At 48.6% G+C, this 23,763-nt stretch overlaps 2 protein-coding genes across 2 annotated transcripts in view; one reads left to right on the top strand and one right to left on the bottom strand.

Annotated features, from left to right (window-relative positions):
* LOC103172292 (spidroin-1-like) overlaps positions 1 to 2,491 on the top strand; it is an 85,576-nt gene extending 83,085 nt beyond the window's left edge. The window contains exon 21 of the mRNA XM_042338883.1: positions 2,256 to 2,491. The gene's annotated coding sequence lies outside the window, so the exon portion shown is untranslated. The remainder of the gene's footprint in view (positions 1 to 2,255) is intronic.
* An 844-nt stretch (positions 2,492 to 3,335) lies between these two features.
* LOC103187471 lies at positions 3,336 to 16,072 on the bottom strand. Its single transcript, XM_042338631.1, has 7 exons — positions 15,666 to 16,072; positions 10,168 to 10,237; positions 8,201 to 8,284; positions 7,240 to 7,331; positions 5,760 to 5,855; positions 4,833 to 5,001; positions 3,336 to 3,340 (listed from the first exon to the last, which is right to left on the bottom strand). The coding sequence occupies exons 2-7, from the start codon at positions 10,202 to 10,204 to the stop codon at positions 3,336 to 3,338; spliced, it is 483 nt and encodes a 160-aa protein (XP_042194565.1). The 5' UTR covers positions 10,205 to 10,237; positions 15,666 to 16,072.
* Between the last annotated feature and the right edge of the window lie 7,691 nt (positions 16,073 to 23,763).

The following is a 23,763-nucleotide window of genomic DNA, read 5'->3' on the forward strand; positions in this document are numbered from 1 at the left end:
GGTGGGGGAATGACAGTGGGAGGGGCTGGTGCGCGGGGGGGGGGTGGGATGACAGTGGGAGGGGCTGGTGCGCGGGGTGGGGGTGGGATGACAGTGGGAGGGGCTGGTGCGCGGGGTGGGGGGGGATGACAGTGGGAGGGGCTGGTGCATGGGGTGGGGGGGATGACAGTGGGAGGGGCTGGTGCACGGGGTGGGGGGGATGACAGTGGGAGGGGCTGGTGCGCGGGGTGGGGGGTGGGATGACAGTGGGAGGGGCTGGTGCGCGGGGTGGGGGGGGCGGGGTGACAGTGGGAGGGGCTGGTGCACGGGGTGGGGGGGGATGACAGTGGGAGGGGCTGGTGCGCGGGGTGGGGGGGGATGACAGTGGGAGGGGCTGGTGCGCGGGGTGGGGGGGGGGATGACAGTGGGAGGGGCTGGTGCACGGGGTGGGGGGGGATGACAGTGGGAGGGGCTGGTGCACGGGGGGGGGGGGGGGGATGACAGTGGGAGGGGCTGGTGCGCGGGTGGGGGGGGGGGATGACAGTGGGAGGGGTTGGGTACCATTCACGTTTGCTCAGTAAGGGGCTGGTAACGGAGTCAGCGCAGGTTCAGATGTCAATCTGCTTTTGTTGCAACTACTTTTAGAACAGAAAGCTTCGCTAAAAATGTTTAATGTAAAAGCGGGTTGGGGGGTGGGGGCGTGGGGGGGGTTGGGGGGTGGGGGGGGGTGGGGGCGGCTTACACTGGGTTTGTTCGTGTGACTGTTGGGAGTAAAGCGAAGTGACTTCCTGTCACATAGTCCTTAATGACTCGGTCTGGCTCTCAGTTAGTCAGAGAGTGTTTAAGGATTGGTAATTGGACTTGAGGTACAGATTAGCCATGATCTAATAGAATGGCAGAACAGGCTCGAAGGGCTGAATGGCCTCCTCCTGTTCCTCGGTTTGCTACATTTTTGAAAGATCAAATTTCAGTGACCTTTATGATTACCGCACTGACCCGACCCTGAGACCACGAGTATTTTACATTTCATAATGTAAAAAAAGTAATTTCCAGATTACTGCTGACTCTTTCTTCAGTTAGAACCAGAGGGGAGTTGAGGAGAAATCTTTTTACACAGAGAGTTGTTATGGTCTGGAATGCACTGCCTGACGGTGGTGGAAACCGATTCAATAACAACTTTCAAAAGGGAATTGGATAGTAACTTAAAAAGGAAAACATTTGCAAAGATGTGGGGAAGGAGCGGGGGAGTGGGACTGATTGGGTTGCTCTTCCAAAGAGCCAGCACAGCACGATGGGCCAAATGGGTTCCTTCTGTGCTGTAATATTCTATGATTATATGATTCTACATCATCTCAAAGCAATCTGTCTATTTAGACCAGGAATAAACACTGCGTAAACAGCTACTTGGCAATGGGGGTGGTGCAGGTGGTGTGGGGAAAACGCAATATGTGAAGTGATAATTATCCCATTGCATAACTTTTGCCACCACAGAAAAGCAGGAGGAAAATTACATATTTTAATTCAATTGAAGTGACGTATATAAAATGTCTATAATGTGATGTGTTTTTTATTATATATGTATATATATATTTTATATATTGTATATATTTTGCTCTTATTCAATTTTATTCTGCTCGCCCTCTTTTCGGTCATTCTCTTTAACCCAGAGACAAGTTCTCAGTTTGGAACCTGCCCTGCAGCAATGGGGGCGCGGGGGCAGGTGAGAGGGCAGAGGTAGGGGAGAAGGGTATAGGGAGTAGGGGGTGGGGGTGAGGGGTGCTGGAAACTTCAGACCTGTGGTTTCACAGCTGCTATTTGCTTTCCGCACCCACACCTCCCACATCCCCACCCACACCTCCCCACCCAACTCTTTATTTTGGTGTTCAATGATAATAAAACTATGTTGACAGGGGATAGGGGATGGAGTAGAGGGGTCAGGGGATAGGGGATAGGGGGTGGGGAAGGGAGGAGTGTGGGGGGTAAGCGACACAGGATAAGGGATGGGGGTGGAGATGGTTACATGACCACTTACAGGATGCTGCTCAGGCGGTGTGTGTCGAGGTCTGTGCAATGTCAAGCTGATGTCTCAATAGAAAGTGACCATTTACCAGAGCCAGAGTGATGGAGGCTGACGTCAGGTCAGAGGTCAGCTCCTACATAGTGAGGAAAGGTGAGAGTTGATTGGTCAGAATAAACACAGCGACCGTGCAGACCATCCACTGCAGGGACCGGGCCACCCCCGCAGACGAGCCCACTAACTCTTCGCTTCCATCTAGTTTCAGGCAGGAGCTCGTGCTGACGGCTTCACAACACTCAAGATAACATGGAGCTGAACTGCCAGAACAGCCCTCGGCCACTTCCTGACACGTGTCACTGCAGCCGGCCAGCCAATCACTGCCCGTCGTCCTCAGCTACAGCGAGAGAGAGAGAGAGCGCAGGTCAGGGCAATAACGGGGACAGCAGTTATTATTAATAATAATCATCCTTACATCTGACATGGCACCTTTCACGTTGGGACGACATCTCAAAGCACTTCACTTGATTCACTGGCAACTGTAATGACTGTGTTTTGGTGAACAGTTTGGTAATCACACAGCAATGACTCGCACATGGAGCAGAAGGTAACTACATGGGCAAGTCATCACTGTGCGATTACCAAACTGTTCATCAAAACAGTCACTACACTTTTAAGCACTTTAAATTCGGCAAAATCCATCAACCCCTCCCCACCCACCACCTACCCGGACATCAACATGCCAGTGGCTGAGAAACAGTTCCCATCCTTTACACCAAAAAAGAAAATGGAAAACAGTGATGTGTCCGGATTATGTTTTCTATAAAATGGAGCAATCTAAACACTGGTCATGGATTCCGCCTGTGGCCCCCTCCCCAACCCCCAGAGAGCGGGTAGAGTTACAGAGAGCGGGCAGGGACTGTGCTCAAGTGTAAATTGTTGAGGTTATATATTTATCTCTTGAGCCTCACCTCACAGTAATTGCTGCTAAGGGGGCATTTCGCTGTCTCTTCAGTCCTCCCATTGTAACAATTATCTCCATTGCATGAAAAGGTGGCACAGATTAAACCCTGTCGTAAAGAGAGGAAAACAAGATTGAGCTCATTTCAGGAATGTAGGAATTTGATGAATAAAAATATAATTCAGCTTCAAAACTCACATTTGTAGGAAATGTTACAGGTTCTGTGGCTGTTGTTGAGGGCTGCGTTGAGGGTTGCGTTGAGGGTTGCGTTGAGGGTTGCGTTGAGGGCTGCGTTGAGGGCTGCGTTGAGGGCTGAGTCATAGGAGGTTTGGAACTTGAAATGTTTACTAAAAAAAACAAAAGTTTTGGTTGAATGAGCATTTATTCTACAAATAAACCACAACAATGAGGATGGACTGAGGAAGGGGGTACAATCAGGGGGGAGCATGGGAAGAAACACAAGCCGAATTTATTATTTGCTACGAGACCCTAATCAACACTTGCATTACGTCCAGGCTTGATTACGCCATCGCTCTACTTGCCAGATTCCCAGCTCCTCCCTCCACAAGCCTCAGGTCATCCTGAACTCTGTAGCTCATGTCCTCTGGTGTCCTGCTCCACAAGCCCATCACCGCTGCTCACTCAGCTCCCCATCCCCCAGCAGATCAAGTTCAAAATCCTTGTTCTCACATTTAACATCCCTCCCCAGCCCCCAACATGGTTTCGCCCCGCCCTACCTGTGTGACCTCACAACAACAACAAAATTACATATCCCAAAGCGCTGGACAGGTCAGAAGATGTGAATCAGAATCATTCACTACAGATTATGTCTGTGATAGAGTTTGGCAAAGTGAGAATGACTGTAACCCAACATTATTTCAGCTTTTAAATAAAGAGAATTCAAGTTGAATTGAAGGCCCTGGATGTGGGTGAATGTTCTAACCATGTGAGGGGAGAGGCCTGTGTTTATAGTTAAGGTCCCAACATCGCCAGACTACGGCACTACCTCACCCCTCACGCTGCTGAAACTCTGGTCCAAGGCTGGACTACGCGAACCGCTCCTTACATCGTGTATCACCTCAAGGCTGGACTACGGGAACTCTCTCCTCGTCGGCCTTCCCGGCCCTCCCTCCACACTGCAGGTCATTCAGAACTCTGCAGCTCATGTACTGTCCCGCACCAGACACCGCGCCCACATCACTCCCACCCTCGCCCTCACCCTCACCCTCACCCTCGCTCACCTCCACTGGCTCCCCATCCCCCAGAGGATCGAATTCAAGATCCTCATCCTCACCTACAAGGCCATTCACGGCCTCGCTCCCTCCTACCTCTCCGACCTACTATCCCCTACCTACCTGCCCGTACCCTCCGTTCCTCCGGCTCCGGTCTGCTCCACATCCCCCGCCCCAACCGCCCTACCATCGGTGGCCTTCAGCCTCTCAGCCCTTAGGCTCTGGAACTCCATCCCCCAGTGCCTTCGCCGCCTCCTCCCTTTCCTCCTTCAAGGTCGGTCTCGAGACCTTTCTCTTTGACCTTCAGCCTTCAGCTCCCCTCTCAACTCTCTACCCCCTCCTCGCTCCCTCTCTTCCCTCCCCTCACCCTGACCATTTCCCCACTCCTCGCTCCCTCCCTTCCCTCCCCTCACCCTGACCATTTCCCCCCCAATGCTCGGGTCCTGACCCAACTGTCCAGTGCCTTGGGACATCCTCCCGACGTGAAAGGCGCTCTATAAATGGAATCTTGTTGTAAGGTGTGAGATCTGTCAATCGGGGGAAGGTTGGGGTTTGAGGGGCTGGGGTTTTGGGGTGAGGGGGCTAGGATAGGGGGGGTTGGTGTGTGTGGTGGCACAGTCAGGCTGTTTTAAAAGAGGTGAAGTACCGGCTAAGCCCTCGATGTACTGCGTATCTCCGTTCAGCATCAGGCAGAGCGTGGTGTTGCAGCACTCCATCATACACATGTCTAGTGACGAGTTCCCGCACAGACCCTCGGTGCCCACACAGCTGGGATGGCAGCCCCCCCAGTATGAGGAGTTACTGATGCGATAAAGCTGTGCCAGAAACTAAACGTTAGTCAACGGACAGACAGCGCTGGAGAAATTCACGCTCACAAACTCCGTGACTGAAGACGGGGCCTAACGGCTTTTTATTAATACTATAATAATAATAATAATCCTTGCATTTGATTATAGCGCTTTTCACGTCGGGAGGACGTCCCAAAGCGCTTCACAGAATATAATGTCAAGTGAATTGACTGTATATTTGTGGGCGAACGCGGCAGCCAATTGCGCACAGCAATGTCCCACAAACAGTCGTAGATTGAAAATGACCAATTTATTATTGTTTTTGGTTTTGGAGGATTATTATTAGGCTCTGTGTGGAGTAAGGAAACTTGCCCAAGGTTTCGCCCTCTGCCTGGAATTGAACTCAGGTCACTCGCTTGCAAAGCGAGTGCTCTAACCACTGAGCTACAGGACTCCATAATAATCTGTGTATATGATACTGTGCCTCATCACAGCATTGAGATGTCGCAAAGCGCTACACAGGATATACACGGAGTATTCTGGGGAGAAACGCAGCAGCCACACACGCACACAGCACTCACCTCCCCCTCCACACACACACACACACACAGCGCTGATTGGCAGCTCCTGCACTGGGCCATGGAATTGAGCCGTTTTCAGGTGTAAGTAACTGTGGCCACACAGGAGACCACTGTCTGCTGAGCCGTGTTGTAATGCACTAGTCATATATGTGCTTTCTATGCAGATTCCGTGTTCTCGTACGACACGCATAACAGACAACATACCTGACAGAACATGGAGGAAGCAGGGCATTCCTGACCGGTTTTGTTATAATCTTCGTAACACATGGATCCCGTACAGTTAAATGTCTGGCAGGAAAACTGTAACAAAATTGACATGAAAAGCTCTTTATTAAATGTCTCCAGTAATTCAAGACTTTGAGGTTTTGATATTGGTGTACAAGGAATAAGAAATCCCATTAGAAACACCTCACTGTACCACCTCCTCCCCTCCCCCATGTCGTCTCTTTACACGGAACTATGAAAGTGTCAGAATAGAGGCTGACAACGTGCGGAGAGGTCCTCTCCTTACATCGTGTATCATTTATTTCATTTCCAGTTTAAATAGTAACATTTAGACATAAAGTGAGAGAGGGCACAGGAACAGGCAGGTGTTTATATTTCCCCCCGTGCCCCCACCACCTACTCCCCCCTTTGTTCTGTTCTGTCATTGACTGATTCAGATCGTACCTCTCACACCGTCTCCACTTTATCTACACAAACATTTTCCCCTCCAGTCCCCGCACCGTCTCGTGCGGTGTTCCTCAGGGCTCTGTCCTTGTTCCCCTCCTCTTCAATATCTATATGTCCCTCTTGGTGACATCATCCACAGACATGGGGTCAACTTCCACATGTACGCGAATGACACCCAACTCTATCTCTCTGCCTCCACCCTCGACTCCAGGACCCACTGCTGTCCTGACACAATGTCTGTCAGACGTCAAGTCCTGGATGAGAGTGAACTTTCTTCAGTTGAACGTCAACAAGACCGAGGCTCCTGATTGGCTCCCGTCAACGCCTCAACACCTCAGGCGTTGACAGCATCACCATCCATGGGGCTCACTCCCCCTCACTGAGCCGGGCAGGAACCTTGGGGTCTTGATTGACCCTCAACTATCCTTTCTACCCCACCTCTGCGCCATGACCCGCTCTGCCTTCCCCACCTCCACAACATCACCCGGCTCCGCCACTGTCACACACCGCAGCCCCCGAGACCCTCACACACACCTTCATAACATCCAGGCTTCACTATGCAATCTCACTGCTTGTCGGCCCCCAACTCCTCTCTCCATAGGCTGCAGATCATCCAGAACTCTGCAGCCCGTGTCCTCTCCCACACCGGGCTTCGTGACATTAGCCTCCTGGTCCTCACCTTCAAAGCCCTCCATGACCTTGCTCCTTCCCCCCCGCCCTCCACCCTTCCCAATCCTGACCACCAGCTCAGGTCCGAAACACTAATTGTCCAGCGTCTTGGGATGTGAAAGGCGTTATACAAATATAATATTGTTGTTGAAGGAATACTGTCAGAAACCTCCCCCGTGGTCTTATGGGTAGCATTCCTGGTTTTCAGCCTTGGGACATAGCTCCCACTTGTGGTTTGGGAATTACACTTTGACTCACAGAGTATAAACACCGCCATGGACTGGTTGGGCCAAATGACCTGTTTTTGTGCTGCATATTCTGTATAAATCTGAGTGAAACTTACATTAGGTGGCAAGGCAGTCAGTGTCACCATTGTATTTGTTTCTGAACTCCATGTTGTATTATAATCAGTCATATTGAATAGTGTTGTACTGTCTAAATAAAAAAATGTAGATAGACAGTTTGTCAGTTAATTAGGCAAACAGACAGACAAGCACATTACTTATTCATAGAATTGTACAGCTCAGTGGTTAGAGCTCTCGCTTTGCAAGCGAGAGATCTGAGTTCAATTCCAGGCAGAGGGCGAAACCTTGGGCAAGTTTCCTTACTCCACACAGAGCCTAATAATAATCCCTCCAAAACAAAAAAACAATAATAAATTGGTCATTTTCAATCTACGACTGTTTGTGGGACATTGCTGTGCGCAATTGGCTGCCGCGTTCGCCCACAAATATACAGTCAATTCACTTTACAGTCTATTCTGTGAAGCGCTTTGGGACGTCCTCTCGACGTGAAAAGCGCTATATCAAATGCAAGGATTATTATTATTATTATTATTATCGTGTCTGTGCTGCTCTTTGAAAAGAGCTTCCAAATCAACCCCACTCCACTGCTTTCTCTGCATAGCCCTGATCAACCCCACTCCCCCGGTCTCTCCCCATAGCCCCCATCAACCCCACTCCCCCACAGCCCTGCAAACCTCGTTTTCTGCACTTGTTTCAATGGACTACCATTGCACTGTGCACGTGATACTTCATCACTGTGGTCAGTAAGTGCGAATTCACTGACAGGTCAAGACTGGGTTTCCTGCGCTTGTTTTGAATGGAGCCCTGCGCATGGCGTACTTCAATGCAGCCAATAAGTCATTGATTGAAAGTTCATAGTTCAGTGGCCTGTGTGTGCATAGGAAACCACAGAACAAGACGTGACCATTCTCCCAGAACAATTAGAACAATTCATTCTGGAGAATAATTAGACCATCCCGAGGCTAAAGGTTTTGTAGATTGGCTGAGCAAAGTCAGTACCTGTGCTGGAGTCGTTGAACAGGGAATCATTGTAGTAACTCATAGCATTTGTGGAGAGAGCAAATGAATAAAACAGCAGAAAACCTGCGGAGGAGAGTGCAGAGGTGAAAACTCCAAGCTAAACACAGCCTATTTGACATGTGAAATAATTACAGCACTATCCTTTTCACTAAACCTCGGTGTCAGTGCTCCATCGCTCTGACTGACACTATTACTGCCAACATTCTTTGGCCCAAATCTTTCAATAATCAAAATAAATAATAATCCACCAGGAACGAAACTTAGAACAACAATAACTTGCATTTATCGCGCCCCTCATGGTGGGCAGCGTCCCAGAGCACTTGACAGTGGCGGAGCATGACACCGAGCTGGGGGGAGGGGGAGGTGACCGTAGCCACGGTCGAATAAGAAGGTCTTCAGGCGCGACTTGAAGTTGGGGGAGGAAGGGGAAAGTCAGAGGGATAGAGGAAGAGTGTTCCAGAGTTTTGTGGTGTAGTGACTGAAAGCGCGGCCACCAATGGTGGAATGGAGGCCACGAAGGACATACAGGAGGCCGGAGCCAGTCGAGCTGAGGCAGCGGGTAGTAGGTTGTGGGGTGAGCAGGTCGGAGAGGGAGGGAGGTGCAGGGCATGAAAGATTTGAAAACAAGTGAGAGTATCTTGAAATCGATCTGTTCTGCGATAGGGAGCCAGCGGAGCCTGGCTACAGCTGGGGTGATGGGGGTACGGAGTTTAGTGCGGGTGAGTATGCGGGTGGCGGAGTTTTGGATCAGTTGGATGCTGTGTACGGTGGAGCTGGAGAGACCAGAAAAGAGGGCATTTGAGAAGTCCAGTCGGGAGGTGACAAACATATGGACGAGTGTTTCAGCTGCATTTGGGGTAAGGAACGGTCAGAGATGGGCAATGTGGTGGAGGTGGAGGAAGGCGGTCCTGGTCAGGGACTGGATGTGGGGAAGGAAGGACAACTGGGGTCGAACCTGATGCCTAGGTTACGCACTGGTTTGGTGAGTCTGAGGGAAAGCCCAGGGAGGTTGAGGAAGTCAGAGCCGCAGGAGAGAAAATATTGACGGAAGCCAACGTTTTGTCGATGTTTAGTTGCAAGCAGTTTGCACTCAACCAGGCGCTGATGTCCATTAGACAAACCAACTGAACCTCGATGAACCCGGAGTCGGAGCTGGAGGAGAAGTAGATTTGTGGGTCGTACGCATACATGTGGAAGCTTACCCAGGGTGTCGAGGGTGTTTTTTTGAGGAGGGGACTGATGACAGCGGTTATAAGGGGGAGAGGAACAGAACATGAGGAGAGTGACTGTGTCACCCAGCAGCGGAGAAAGGAGGGGATTTGGGTGACCAGCAGCTGGGTGGGGAGGGAGGTCAAGGCAGCAGGTGGTGGGCTTCATCTGGGAGAAGGTGTTTGAGAGGGATGGGGGAGTAATCTTAGCAAAGGAGTGTAGGGAGAGGGGAGTGGGAGGGGCCATGGAGTAAGGAGGGGCTGGTGTAGACCATCTATGGGGTGAGGGAAAGGGGACGTAGGGGAGGAGGATGGTCTCCAGAATGTTTTTTGAGTAAAAGGCAGTTTAGGCCTGGGAGAGGGAGAGGTAATTAACTCGCAGAGAGAAAAAACTAATATTTTTACATTGTTGAGGGCTGGTAACCATAATCAGAGTTAGGTGAGAAGATCAGCCATGATCTTATTGAATGGCGGAGCAGGCACGAAGGGCCAAATGGCCTACTCCTGCTCCTAATTCTTATGTTCTTATATTCTCCTCCCTCCACGCTTGCACCCCAGTGACAGAGGAGGCGTGGAATCTGGTGAAATTAATAGAATATATCGTTATTGCTTCCTCGCTATTTGTGACAAATTGTCTTTCTGTCATTACCATCTGCAGAGTAAATCTTGCCAATGTATTTCACAGCGTTTTTGAAGACAGAAATAACAAATAGCAAATAATTGTTAAATAGCAAATACCTGTTAACATTTGGATGTGATTTCTTCTGATCACCATTCTTCACTGTGGGGCACAGGTCACCGAGTGGATCTGAAATAGTTTGAACAACAGTGAGTGGAACTGCAATTCACCCCTGACCTTTGCCGAGTGCCCAGTCAGTAACCATTAATTACAGAAACATCAAATAAAAAATAACAATAATCAGTCTTGCATTTGATATAGCGCCCCTCAAATCAGACTTCTCAAAGCATTTCATGGGATTTGCCTTAAAAAATTGACTGTATATTTTTGTAGGTCATTTTTGTCTATCTGAGTTTTGTTCAATATTTACTTCCCCTGCGGCCCTCTCTCTGTCCCCCAGTGCCCCCCACTGTCACCCCCGTCCCGCGGCCCCAATGCTCAGCTTTTAAGGAGAAAGTGGGATTCCGGCCTCATCAACAACAACAAATAACATTTACACGGTGCCTTTCACATTGGGAAGACATCCCACGGTGCTGAACAGGCAAGGATTTGTACCCGATCTGGGGGTTGGGATCAGGGAGGGTGGAGGGCAAGGAGGGTTAGAGAATGACAGAAGGTGCAGTCGAAGAGAAAGGTCTTGAAATAGGCCTTGAAGGAAGCAAGGGAGGGAGGGGCGAGGCAAAGGGATTATGGGATGGAGTTCCAAAGGATGGGGGCAGAAAGCTGATTGCCTGACTGCCGATGTTGGGGCTGGAGGGATTGGGGAGCCCACCGAGTGGAGGGAGCAGACAGGCCAGAATGGAGTTAGCAGGTCACAGAGATAGGGAGGAGGAAGGCAATGGAGGACTTCTCGGCCAAACAGCTGTATGTTTCAGCCAGTCACCGCCTGATAGGCTGATGTTGTATTGGATTGGCTCCATGGCTGATTGTGGGGCAATGCTGTGTCAAATTGCCTCCTTCGCTCACAAGTACATAGTCACATCTCTTTAGTGTATATCCTGTGAAGTGGTCTGACATGTCTTGTTTACATGATAATGCGCTACATCAAATGCAGGGATGATTATTATTTTTGTGTTGATATTGTTGCTCTGGGAAGTATTTAGGATTTTCAGGGCGCTTCGGAGTTTGTGCACAAGATTTTGGAAACCTGAAACCTTCAAAGGTTTATCAAACCTGGGGTCTCCATACCTCGCACATGGTTACTCCATGTTCCTCCCCTGTTTTCCTCCCCCATTCAAAACTCCAACACCCCCTCCCACGGAAATCAAGCAGAGCTGTTACTCCCCTATACCCGCAATCCCATTTCTCAGTCAGTCCAGCTCCCTGTTCAAGGCATCGGTTGACGTAGAGTGAATTTGCCTCGACAGGAACCCAGTCTCCTTTAGGGACCAATGTTCCTGAGTGTCACACATTACTGGGTGCTGCAGTGACGCCTGCTGGCAGGGGACCATCACTGTGAATGTGATCTGAATCAAACCCAAGTTCTGATTTTTGCTCTTTATTTTCAAGTCTTCATCTCCACGGCTTACACATAAGGATGAATCGGGTAATAATAACAATAATATTATAATCCTTGCATTTAACTCAGTGCCTTATCACATCTTGAAGCATTTCACAGGATTCCTTGTAAAGTGAAGTGACCTTGACCTGGGAGGTAACACTGGAGAGTTCAGGTTGTGGACCTGCTCCAGCTTTGTGCAGACAGTGACTCACTGTTGTTAGTGACAACGTTTAATTCATACTTTTAGCCACTGGGATCGCCATCGGGTAACTACTCAAAAGCTGACTTAAATGCGCTGTCACCTGATCTAGACTGAGAGATGGTGATGACGAGGGAGAGGACAAGACATTAAACGAGGCCTCCGCTGTGTCTGTTCAGGTGGACGTTAAACATCCCGTGGTGTCGTTGGAAAAGTTTTTCTCCCAGTGTCCTGGCCAACCATCCCCCAAATAAAATCAGTAACTCACTTCATGGCTGTTAGCGGGACGGCACTGGGTGCAAATTGGCTGTTGTGTTTGCCCACAAAACACACAAACACTTCACTTTAGAATAAATCCTGTGAAGCACTTTGAGACGTCCTGCCATTGTAAAAGGCGCTATATCAAATGTAGATGTTATTATTGACTGGAGATGCATGTGTAAGTGCAGATCACAACAACAACTTGCATTTACATAGCGCCTTTCACACGGGATACTGTCCCGGAGCGCTTGACAGTGGTGAAGTCTGGCCTCGAGCCAGGGGGAGAGGGAGGGGACCGTAAGCACGATCAAAAAAGAAGCACTTTAGGAATTCGAAGCCGGGGAGGGAGGGGGCAAGGCGGAGGGACGGATGGAGAGAGTTCCAGAGTTTCGGGGCATAGTGGCTGAAGGCACGGCCACTGATGATGGAGCGGAGGGAATGAGGGACAAACTGGAGGCTGGAGCCAGCCGAGCGGAGGCAGCGGATGGTGGAGTGGGGGGGGGGGGGGCGGGGGTGAGCATATCAGATAGGTAGGGAGGTGTGAGCGCATGAGGGATTTAAAAACGAGTGAGAGGATCTTGATATTGATCTGTTTGGTGATTGGGAGCCAGTGGAGCCTGGCAAGGATTGGGGTGATGGGGTTACAGAGTTTTGTTGGGTGAGAATCCAGGCAGCGGAGTTTTGAATTAATTGGATTTTGTGTACGGTGGAGCTAGGAAGACCAGCGAGGAGGGCACTGGAATAGTTCAGCCGGGAAGTGACAAACGTGTGGACGAGGGTTTCGGCTGCTTTTGTTGTGAGGTGTGGATGGAGACGGGCAATGTGAGCAGGTGGAAAAAAGTGTTACTGATCAGGGAATGATGTGGGGGAGAAGGAAAGCTGGGGATCAAACCTGATGCCTAAGTTGCACACAGGTTCGGAAAATCTGAGGGAGAACCTGGGAGGTTGAGGAGTTCAGACCCACAGGCATTGATGGGAGCCAGAGTATGGCTTCCATCATGCCGATATTCTGCTGCAGGAAATTTGCGCTCAATCCAGGCCTTGATGTCCATCAAACAACATGACAAGACATCAAGTGGGTGGAGGAAGAGAAGTAGACTTTTTATGTCATCCACATACATGTGAAAGTTGACCCCATGTCTGCAGATGACATCACCAAGAGGGAGCATATAGATAAGAAAAAGGGGGCCAAGGATGGAGCCTTGGGGTAATGGGCAGGGGGCAGGATAAAACATTTGCTGAGACGTATAAATACAGAAGCCGCTGGGAACACCCAGCAGGTCAGGCAGCATCCATGGAGAGAGGAAATGAGTTAACGTTTCAAGCTTATGAACTTTTGCCAGAACTGACGGAATCAATCATCAGAAAGAGGAAGGAGAGAGAGCGGATTTGCCACTGAATAGCGACTCTGTCCACAAGCAGAGACAGTCATTACTTCCCCTTCAACATATCAGCCCCTGAACAAACATGAGGGTTGTTTACTTGTTGCATGTTTAGACCCACATGGAACATCTCACTGTGTTTGTGTCTCTGAAATTCCCTGCAGAATTACCCACTGTGCGTGGCCTGCTCCCTGGCCTAGAAAATACAGCAGCGTCATGCTTGGGGAGGGGGGTGGGGGGGCCGGGGAGTGGGGGAGGGAGGGTGGGGGGGGGGGGGGGCTTGGTTACTATGGCAACGCTTTCCACAGCCCCAGTTGTCTTTTCCTCACTGTATCTGGGGGGAAACGCAACACAAATGGCAAATCTGGGGAACGTGAGCTCCGAAAAGGCAGGAAATCCAATAGCGAACGATTGTGAACTAAGCCACAGCCACAGATCAGTCAGTGGCATATTATCTCTCTCTCTCCTTTCTGATGATTGATTCCTGTCGTTCATCACAAAAAAACACTGAGCCCTGAAATTCCACCTGGTCTCAGCTTGGGAGCCTAATTTCAGCTTTAAATTTGAGACAGGACTGAACAGGTCAGGGGAGGATTTGGATGGTTTGACAGTCACAGCTGAATGGCAGGCTTGCTGCAGGTCTGTCCTGGCTTCACTTTAAAACAAAATGCGCTCATGGGCTAACACTGAGTCCACCGAGAAGCAGAACTAACAATATTAACATTAACTAAAGGAGCGCCTGGTTACAACAGCCACGACACAAAACATTGAGAAGCCGTCTGCAGATCCAACAAAGCTGACTGTGTTTGACAAGTTTATAATCTAAAACAATCCAACCACAAATTGCATTCATTCAGCACTTTTTACATTGGGAGGAAAACCCTTTGTGTTTGACATTCCTGGCCGGGTACCTGAGCTGGAGCCGGGGATTTCAGGGTGTGTGTGTAGGGGGCGGAGAAGGGGAAAGATGATCGAAGGCACAATCAACCAGGAAGTCTTGAGGTGGATCTTGAGAGAGGAGGGAAGAGGTGAGTCGAAGGGACTCCAGGATGGAGTTCCAGTGAGTGGGAGCAGTTAGGCTGAAAACTTGACCAAGTTTGGTGCCTATGGTCTAAGCCGAGACTCCAGGGCAGTGGTGGGGAGAGTACTCTATTGTCAGAGATGCTAACCTTAGGATGAGACATTAAACCAAGTTCCCATCTGTGCCTGTTCAGATGAACGTTAGAGATCCCAGGGCACAACTGAAAAACAGACGGGAGTTTCTCCCAGTTTCTTGGTCAACAATCCTCTAAATAAAATTGATCATTCAGTTTATGGCTGTTTTTGGGACGTTGCTGTGAGCAAAAATGTCTGCCGGGTTAACCTACCAATTAGACAGTCCTACACTTTCCAGTAAAATCCTGTGAAGGTGCTGCCGAGTAGGTGTCAGTGTTTAATTATTGTGTGGACGAGGAAAGCAATTCAGAAGTAAACCAGAACAAAGGCTTTAAGGTCACCACACTTTACTTGAGAGGTAACTCAGTTTTATACATCAACCCAGCAGCCAACATCTGCCCTGAGCAATACAAACTGCACAGAAATTCCCCAAACAGCCAAAAGCAAAGTATCCCGACAAAGATGAACTGCTTTCAATTGTTGATGAGATTTTAACACTCGAGAATAATAATTCAGCAATAAACAGCAATCAAAGGGTTACAAGTACCAACGGGAATAATACTATCAACCTCCTCTTTGTAACTGCAGTGATTTGCTCAGCAATGGTATTGTGTTGAACGCTGCTTAAGTCTAATTGATCCCCCTGCACGTTTATATCAGAGCCAGTTCCAGGCGGATCTGCTCAGCAACAATAGTTTTTAACTTGTCGCTCATTAAACTTACTCGCAAAAACAAACGAGGGTATTTCTGGGGAAGCGTCTCAATGTCTATTATACAAGATCTTTCCCAGGGCAGAGATTGTCCTCTCCGAACACAAATCTGACCATTAGCCCCCAAAACCCCAACCCAAAAGGAAATTGTAACAGCACGTTAAATCCACAGTGAAGTTGCTCTGAGTGACTCTCTGCCCATCGCATAATCCTTGACTGTGAAAACTTGCTGAAGGGTCAGCTGCCCATCTTTACAAAGTACGGGCTCTGCCAGGAATACGTTCCTTCAAGTAAAGGCAGAAAACACACAGAGAAGTAAGGAACAAAATGAAGAATTGCACAAACCTACCCTGAACGCTCCTTGGATGGCAGGTGGAGAGGCCAAGGCAGTGGAGGATCTCTATCAGTGTTGGCAAAGCTCAGGGTTGCACTGGTGGCTATTGCTCATGCAGTCCACTCTCTCTCTGGTGTTAAGCAAATAGAACAAATTGTGCAGAGCTGAAGGAAGTTCTCACCTGCTGCTCCAACCAATTACTCTGCTGTTTCTGATTGGTGCTGTGTCTGTGGAAAGGGTAGGGCTCAGGTACTGCTGGCGTGAGGCAGGTCCCTGTCACTGACACAATCTTTGTCATTTCCATTTCCGCCAGCACCAGATAAAACCCACACCAGCCTGTCGTTGATAGTGTACAACAGGCAAAGGGATAAAAGCTGATCAACTATGTCGGGCAAAGGCTGAGAGAACCGGATTGAGGGTAGCTAGGTGTCTGACACATGCGAAAACCCATCACCATGCTTAAGAGCATCCAAACCAAACTGAGAACTCCAGGCATTCCAACTACACCTGGAAATCCCAGAGATAGATTGTTGGAATGGAATGGACCTCGGTTTAGAGTCTCTTCGGGTCATTCAGCCATGGTCTCTTCTGTGACTGTGCTGGAATTGGAAATGGGTGTATATCAGCAAGCCTTTAACTGGAAAATAAATGAGGCAAATCTAGAGAAGGTGAAAGGTTTTAGAGAAGAGATTTGTAAAAATTTGAAACAAAAGAATAAAAATTGAAGAGAATATGTTAAAGATTTTTCAACCATATATTTGCTGCCTGTTGTTTCAGCAACAACTTGCATTGATACAGGTGCTTCATGCAGGTTAGTGTCCCAGAGTGCTGAAACCCTGTCACTATTCAGGTCTGAGACTATGTCACAACACAAGGCACAAGGGCACTTCTGCCCCCAATCCACCTGGAGCCGGGCTTGTTTGGTCTATCAACAGGCAGACACATCATTGATGCACGTTGAATACATAATGAATACATACAAACAGTAAGACATTCAATAAAGGGACATTTTCAGTGTGTTTGAGCAGCAATAATGGGCCAGTTTGGGCACCAAAGCTTGAGTGTCCTTCACTGATGGATTGTTTTCAATAATTCTGAAATACATTTCAGGCTTGGCAGCCTTTCCATGTATCTGTGAGCCGTTACCACAACAACCATTAATCCCTATGATAGCCACAGCTGTGTTCGGTTACATGTTTTCAACAGTGAGACCTTTGAGCCCAGAGTAACTAGCTCTACTGAATGGCCCACAATCACAGAGGGAGTATAGGCTGGTTCAATAAAGATGACAGAACTCCTGCTGTTGGTTTAGTTATTTTCTTTGAAATGTTCTGAATTATCAGTTGAAATGAGCTCCTGCAAATCTTGCCTCAGGAATGATTTAAAATGTAATTACTGCTGTACTGTCTTCGCATGTTGACTCATTAATGTCTTGAATGATCAGCAATTGCAGTGTGCTACCATGTGCTGTGATGCGCTGCAATGGGCTTTCTCCTCGCCTATTACCACACAGCACTCACTCTCTCTCCCGCTCAAGGTTCAGCTCAAAACCTACCTCTTTGACTACACCTTCGGTCATCTTTTACCACCCCCATCAACTCCCATGCCAGTTTTGCTGCCCAGCCAGTGTTATCAAGCACTTTGGGATGCCCTCCTGATGTGAAAGACGCTGTGTATATTGTAAATTGTATTGTGATACTGTATCATTCTCTGACAATGTCAGCCTGGCTCAGCTGGTAACAGCTTCTGAGTCAGAGGTTGTGGGTTGAAGCCCCACATTGGGACTTGGAATCACATTGTCCAAGCTGACACTCCAGTGTAACACTGGCCCCCCCACCACCCACCCACTGTACGCAGCTCTGGCTGTATATGAAGGACGATATATAAATGCAGATAGTTGTGTTAAGCCCCCGCACCTGCGTGTCGCTGCGAGGAGCAAGTGTTACATTTCATGTTAGTTTCAGGGTGAAGTTGATCAGATCAGTACCAGGTCCTGGTATAAGTGGCTGATCAGTCACACTAACTGCTCCTATTGCGGTCCATTTTCTCCCCCATTCATTCCTCGTCACTGTAGAGTTCCTGCTGCTGGGTCACGGCTTTGCGGTGTCAGCAGCCTCCAACCCTGCACAACATCAGCTGGGAAAGCAAGGAGAGGAAAGGGCAGAGGACAGATGGCTTCAGCTTCTCTGCCGCCATCATTTGGAACTCTTTCTCACAGTCCCTTCGCCTCGCTCCCTGGCTTGCCTCCTTCAAAGCTCCTCAACCACGCCTTAAGACACCCTCCCACCCCACCCAGCCCTCCACCCTCTCTAATCCCAATCCCCTGCAGGGCTGCTGCTCACTCACTCACACTGAAACTCTGTCAGGTTGGATTTATAATAATAAATAATAATCCTTGCATTTGATATAACGCTTTTCACATCTTCTCGACGTCCCAAAGCGCTTCACAGGATAGACTGTAAAGTGAATTGACTGTATATTTGTGGGCGAACACGGCAGCCAATTGCGCACAGCAGCGTCCCACAAGCAGTCGTGGATTGAAAATGACCAATTTATTATTGTTTTGTTTTGGAGGGGTTATTATTAGTCATGTGGAGTAAGGAAACTTGCCCAAGGTTTCACCCTTTGCCTGGAATTGAACCCAAGTGTCTCGCTTGCAAGGCGTGTGCTCTAACCACTGAGCTACAGGACTCCAGGATTGAGAGTGGACAGAACCCCAACAATTGCTGGTCTTCAATCATCGATCTCTCTCTCTCTGCGAGCATGTCGCAACTCTGTCATCTGCCATTATTTTGAACTCATCTTGGCCAGGTTCAGAGGAGAGACCCTGTGCCCAAGTGGGGCACTGCTTTGTATAATTGACTGCCAGGTTTCACCCACAAATATACAGACAACTCACATTATAGTCTATTCTGTGAAGCGCTTTGAGATGTCGAGAAGACTATATCAAATGCAAGGATTATTATTATTACTATCACCGACTCCACACGATGCAGAAATTCACTTCCTATTTTCATGTGATTTCCCTTTCATTACCAAATTACTCACCTGCCATTCCGAATGTCACTTCAGTGAGTTCAATCCTATAGGGTGCCTGTGCCTCCTGTTTTAACCCTAACCCTTTGCCCGAGGAGAGAGCCTTGCAATGGGGCTGCTCTTCCTTTCAGTGTTAGACGATAAGACCATAAAACATAAGAGCAGGAGTAGGCCATTTGGCCCCTCAAGCCTACCCCACCATTTAATAAGATCATGACTGATCTTCTAACCTAATTCCATTTACTCGTGTTGTCTCTGATGTTGAGGAATGACCTTGGGGCCAAGTGCTGCTGTTAATTCGAGGCTGAGATCCCTCGAGATCCCAGGCTGCATTAGCATCTGCCTTAAAACCAGGTAAACATCCTGTGACTGGAGCTCTGGACCCAAACAGCACGCACGCTCACTCCTCCCGACTGTGCATATTTCCATTTCCAGGTGAATTGAAGAGAGAATATTCACTGTAAGGAAGCAGGATGTGGGTGCAGGGCAGGGCTGCATTGCACTGAGATGAAGTGTTAGTGCTCAGTACCCATTAACCTTCACTGCCACAAGCTCCCAGTACAGAGGGTTTGTCATCAGCGGGGTGGGGGGTGAAGAGAGCACAGAGTGAATGATTGAAAGAATGATCAAAACAGTTGATTGACTGAATGGCATTGTCATTCAGTCAATCAACTGTTTCTGACAGACTAAATTCAATTCATTCCATCAACTAATTCATCCGGTTGTTAGTCAATTGGTGGATCGCTTTTCAATAATAAACCGAATAACCCAATAATAAATTGGTCACTCAATCCACGACTGTTTGTGGGGTACTGCTGTGTATAATTGACTGCCAGGTTTCACCCACAAATATACAGACAATTCGCTTTATAGTCTATTCTGTGAAGCGCTTTGAGATGTCGAGAAGACTATTTCAAATGCAAGGATTATTATTATTACTATCACCGACTCCACACGATGCAGAAATTCACTTCCTGTTTTCATGTGATTTCCCTTTCATTACCAAACTACTCACCTGCCGTTCCGAATGTCACTTCAGTGAGTTCAATCCTATAGGGTGCCTGTGCCTCCTGTTTTAATTCCTATAATTAACCGTATTTAATTTTGATTTCATACTTCATTTCCCAGGTGCGTACTTTAGTTATCAGAACAGTACATGAGGCACCCAGAGTTGCAGAGGCCAATCTCAGCACAGCCACCAGGATGTTTTTTTTACCCAGAGCGGGTTAAGGTCTGGAACAGGATACCAGGAAGGGTGCTAACCACCATAGGCGGTCGGACTTCATCCTCTCTGCCCCCAGCCTTTGGAACTCCGTCCCACAGTCCCTTCGCCTTGTTTCCTGCCTTGCCTCCTTCAAAGCTTGTCTTCATCGACTGCGTGTTAAGCCACACTCCTACCCTTACCCTCACTGCCTTCCACCCTCTCTGATCCCAATCCCCTGCTCAGGTCCAAATCCCTGACTGTCCAGCGCCTTGGGATGCCCTCCCTGTGTGAGGACGCTGTGTAAATGTAATTTGTTGTTGTTTGTTGTTGTTGTTGTTTAGTCAGGAAGCCTGGGACTCATTTAAAAAGACAGCTTGATGCTGTAATCGGAGGACGGTAGGGTGGGTGTTCTGGAGAGATGAGATCATATGAGCCAGAGGACCTTCTTCATCTGAATTGATCTTGCAATCACTCCCTAAAATCTTGATTGATTCCTCCGATTCAGTTCCTCTTTGCTCGGTGTAACCTCTCACTGAGTGTGTGAGTGGCTCAGTCATGTGTGCAAAAGAGTCAGTCAGGACACTGGAATTGCCTACTCAATGGCTCCCATTTGGCCTCACTCTCTTTAGGACTTCCTTTAGCCAATTACTGAATCCACGTCCGTGTCTTACTCTTTATACCCACTGACATCAGGCTGGAGAGGCGTCTGTTTTGGGGTTTCGGTAAATAAATCTGCAGCATTGCTGCCAATGAGACGTGTCAATTAATCACAGGAGAACATCTTGCGACAAGAGCTCTGAACTCTTCCCCCGGTCCTCAGAGACTCCCTACAACCTGAATGCACATCACAAGCTCTCAGGGGCAGGTCTGCTCCTTGCCTGACACCAGCACGAAGAATAAGCGAAATGTGTAGTTAAAAGTTTTCCACTTTTTTCTCTCCTCTTCGTATCTCTTTATACTAATCTTGGGGTATTGTTTACCAGTGAAGACGGCACCTTTAAAAAGAGGCACACGTCAGTACAACATTACACACCTGTGCGCGTGTTACAGTGCTGCCCAGAGGAATAGCTTCTAGTGCTGGCTGTTGGCACATTGTGACATTGCTCCTCACTCTGTCAAAAGCTTTACATAAGTACGAGCTGTTGTTTTGAAAATGTTCACATTGTATTTTACATTAAGGGGCGCCCCCTTAGCGTGTAGTTTATCAGATAATCCCATAATAACCAGGTTGGGGTTTACTCCGGGTGACTATAACTGACCTGGTAGACAGGGGGCTGGTTATCAGCAACAGCTCCAAATTGATATGGTATAATAATTAATATTGCTGATCTCCATCCTAATAAATTACCAGAAAAATGTTTACACGTCACAGAAATATAACGTGCATTTGACAATATGAACCTGACCAGGTTCAAAACCATAAACATTTACTTCACCCCCCACCACCCCGCTCCGCCCCACCACCCCGCCATCCCCCACCTGGGATCAGACATTATTAAATCTACATTTACTGTCACCAGGGAAAAACATCAATCATAGGCATGACCGCTCGGGACATCAAAGCCACTCGCCACATGGGAGCTCCCCAACAGGACGCACTTTCAAACTATTGATGCTCACAGACTTTAACAGACATCTCAACAATGTGATAAGGCGCTATATCAAATACAAGGCGTATTATTATTATTACTAAACACAAAATACTGCAGATGTTGGATATCTGAAACAAAAGCAGAAGTCGCTGGGAACACTCAGCAGGTCAGGCAGCGTCTGTGGAGAGAGGAAAGTGAATCAACATTTTGGGGAAACGTTGAATCACTTTCCTTTCTCCATCGATGCTGCCTGACCTGCTGAGCGTTCCCAGCGACTTCTGCTTTTGTTTTATTATTATTACTGTGATCTTCACCGTGGCTTTGGGAGACAAGAAGGAGTAACAATGAAATGATACAATATTTGCCATATCACAAACAGGAAGGTGTAAATAGGAGAACGAGGGTCTGATGGCAAAGGCCTATTGAGGCCCTGGTTAAAGGGACTCTGCCATCCTCCTGTCAACACAATCACCAGGTGAATTAAATACACAACAAAAAATCTTTTAGATAGAAAATTGAATAGAATTATTAAGTGGGGGGAGGGGGCGAGAGGGAGTGGGGGAGTGAGGCGGGGGAGAGGGAGGGAGAGGGGAGAGGATGTGGGAGGGAGAGGGAGGAGTGGGGGAGAGGGAGGAATGGGGGAGTGAGGGAGGGGGAGATGGAGGGGCGGAGAGGGTGGGGATGGATGAGGGTTAGAGGGATGGGAGGGGGGGAGAGGAGGAGGGGGAGAGGGGACACAGAGTGGGGGGAGAAGGAGGGGATGGAGAGGGAGGGGGAGGATGGGGGTTAGAGGGAGGGGAGTGGGAGGTGGGGGAGGGGGGAGTGAGGGAGGGGAGGATAGAGGGGGTGGGGGGGGAGAGGCGGTGGGGGGGGAGGAAGAAGAAAACAGCACAGGCATTGCTTCCTCAGTAACAACACACGCCAATGTTTCCAATGGGACTCTCAGGGGAGCAGCTCCTGTACCGGCCGCAGGTGACTGAGGTGCAGTGAACACGGCGCAGTCACAAGTCATGCAGCACAACACACCTGCCCTCCCCCCGTACCTGGCTAACGGTGGAGCAATTACCGTTACACAAGCTCCCGCAGAAGCAGCCAAGCACTAACTCGCAGCTTTTCTGTAAGAAACATTGTGGTTGCTAAATCCCAACAAATGTTCCGCACTGCACAATAATTTGGGTGAAAAGTGCTCACATTTCCACCCAAAGCACATGGAGAGAGAGCGAGAGAGCAGCTGTAACAACACAAGCCTGGGGCCTGTCACCTGAAAATGCTCCTTTAGCCAAAATAAAGAGCACTCCGATGACTCGAGTGAGTTTTTAGCAGCAGCGTGTGACTGTGTGACCCTGACCTGGGATTGACTTTGTAAAGTGCTGCGAACAGTGTGGGCGCTCAGCACAGGGTTGAGGGCAAACAGTGTGTTAGTCGAGGGCCATCGGGCAGCTGAGCACCAACACTACACAACACATAACAACTCCCTGGTGCCATGGGGAACACAAACAAGGTCACAACATCGTATATTATATCCCAGATCGATGTAGTTTGGTTTCTTTTCTCTAAAATGTAGATTAATTCTCTCAACAGACTGGAGGGAAACCTGATAGAAGCCTTTAAGATTGTTTATTTTCAAATCGAGTCGAGAGGAAGAAATGATCCCTCTGCCCGGCGAGCGAGTCAGCGACTGGAGGGAATTAAAGGGGAAGATGAGGAGGATTGTTTTTACACAGAGAGCTGTTGGCATTTGTGCAATGTCCTGCGGTGCAGTGATCCAGACAGGATCCACAGTAGCAGCTAGCGTTCACCTACACAGCACACGTTACAATGAAGTGCTGTGAAGCACTTTGAGATGTGAAAGACGTTATATCAAATGCAAGGATTATTATTATCTCTTAAGAGTGAACTAGATAGATATCTAAAGAGGTAAAGGGGGGTGAGGGGGAACAGGTAAATAGGACTGAATCGATTGCCCTTATACAGTCAGCACGCAAAGGATCAATGCTGCTGATTTCTGATTCCTTGTGCGTGACCTTGGCGTCAAGTTTGACCCCCAGCTGACCTTCCTACCCCACATCCGGTGCCCGACCAGGACCGCTTTCCTCAACCTCCATCTCATTACCCATCGCTGACCGTCCCTCACACCCAACGCAGCTGACACCCTTATCAACACCTCATGCCTCGATTTTCCCAAACAGTCTCCCAGCTCCAGCCATAAAATCCAATTAATTCAAAACTCGGTCACTCATATCCTTACCTGTACCGAAATCCCCCCCATCACCCCAGTCCT

This window comes from Callorhinchus milii, unplaced genomic scaffold (genome assembly GCF_018977255.1).
Source record: "Callorhinchus milii isolate IMCB2004 unplaced genomic scaffold, IMCB_Cmil_1.0 Scaffold10, whole genome shotgun sequence".
Classification (NCBI taxonomy): Eukaryota; Metazoa; Chordata; class Chondrichthyes; order Chimaeriformes; family Callorhinchidae; genus Callorhinchus; species Callorhinchus milii.

What these genes read in the sequence shown, in the direction of transcription:
- LOC103187471 (XM_042338631.1), bottom strand. Translation starts at nt 10,204, where the DNA reads ATGGTGATCAGAAGAAATCACATCCAAATGTTAACAG. An exon ending in TCACATCCAAATGTTAACAG is followed by an intron (nt 8,285 to 10,167) that starts GTATTTGCTATT and finishes TCTCCTCCGCAG; the next exon opens with GTTTTCTGCTGTTTTATTCA. An exon ending in TGACTGCCTTGCCACCTAAT is followed by an intron (nt 5,856 to 7,239) that starts GTAAGTTTCACT and finishes ATTTTGTTACAG; the next exon opens with TTTTCCTGCCAGACATTTAA.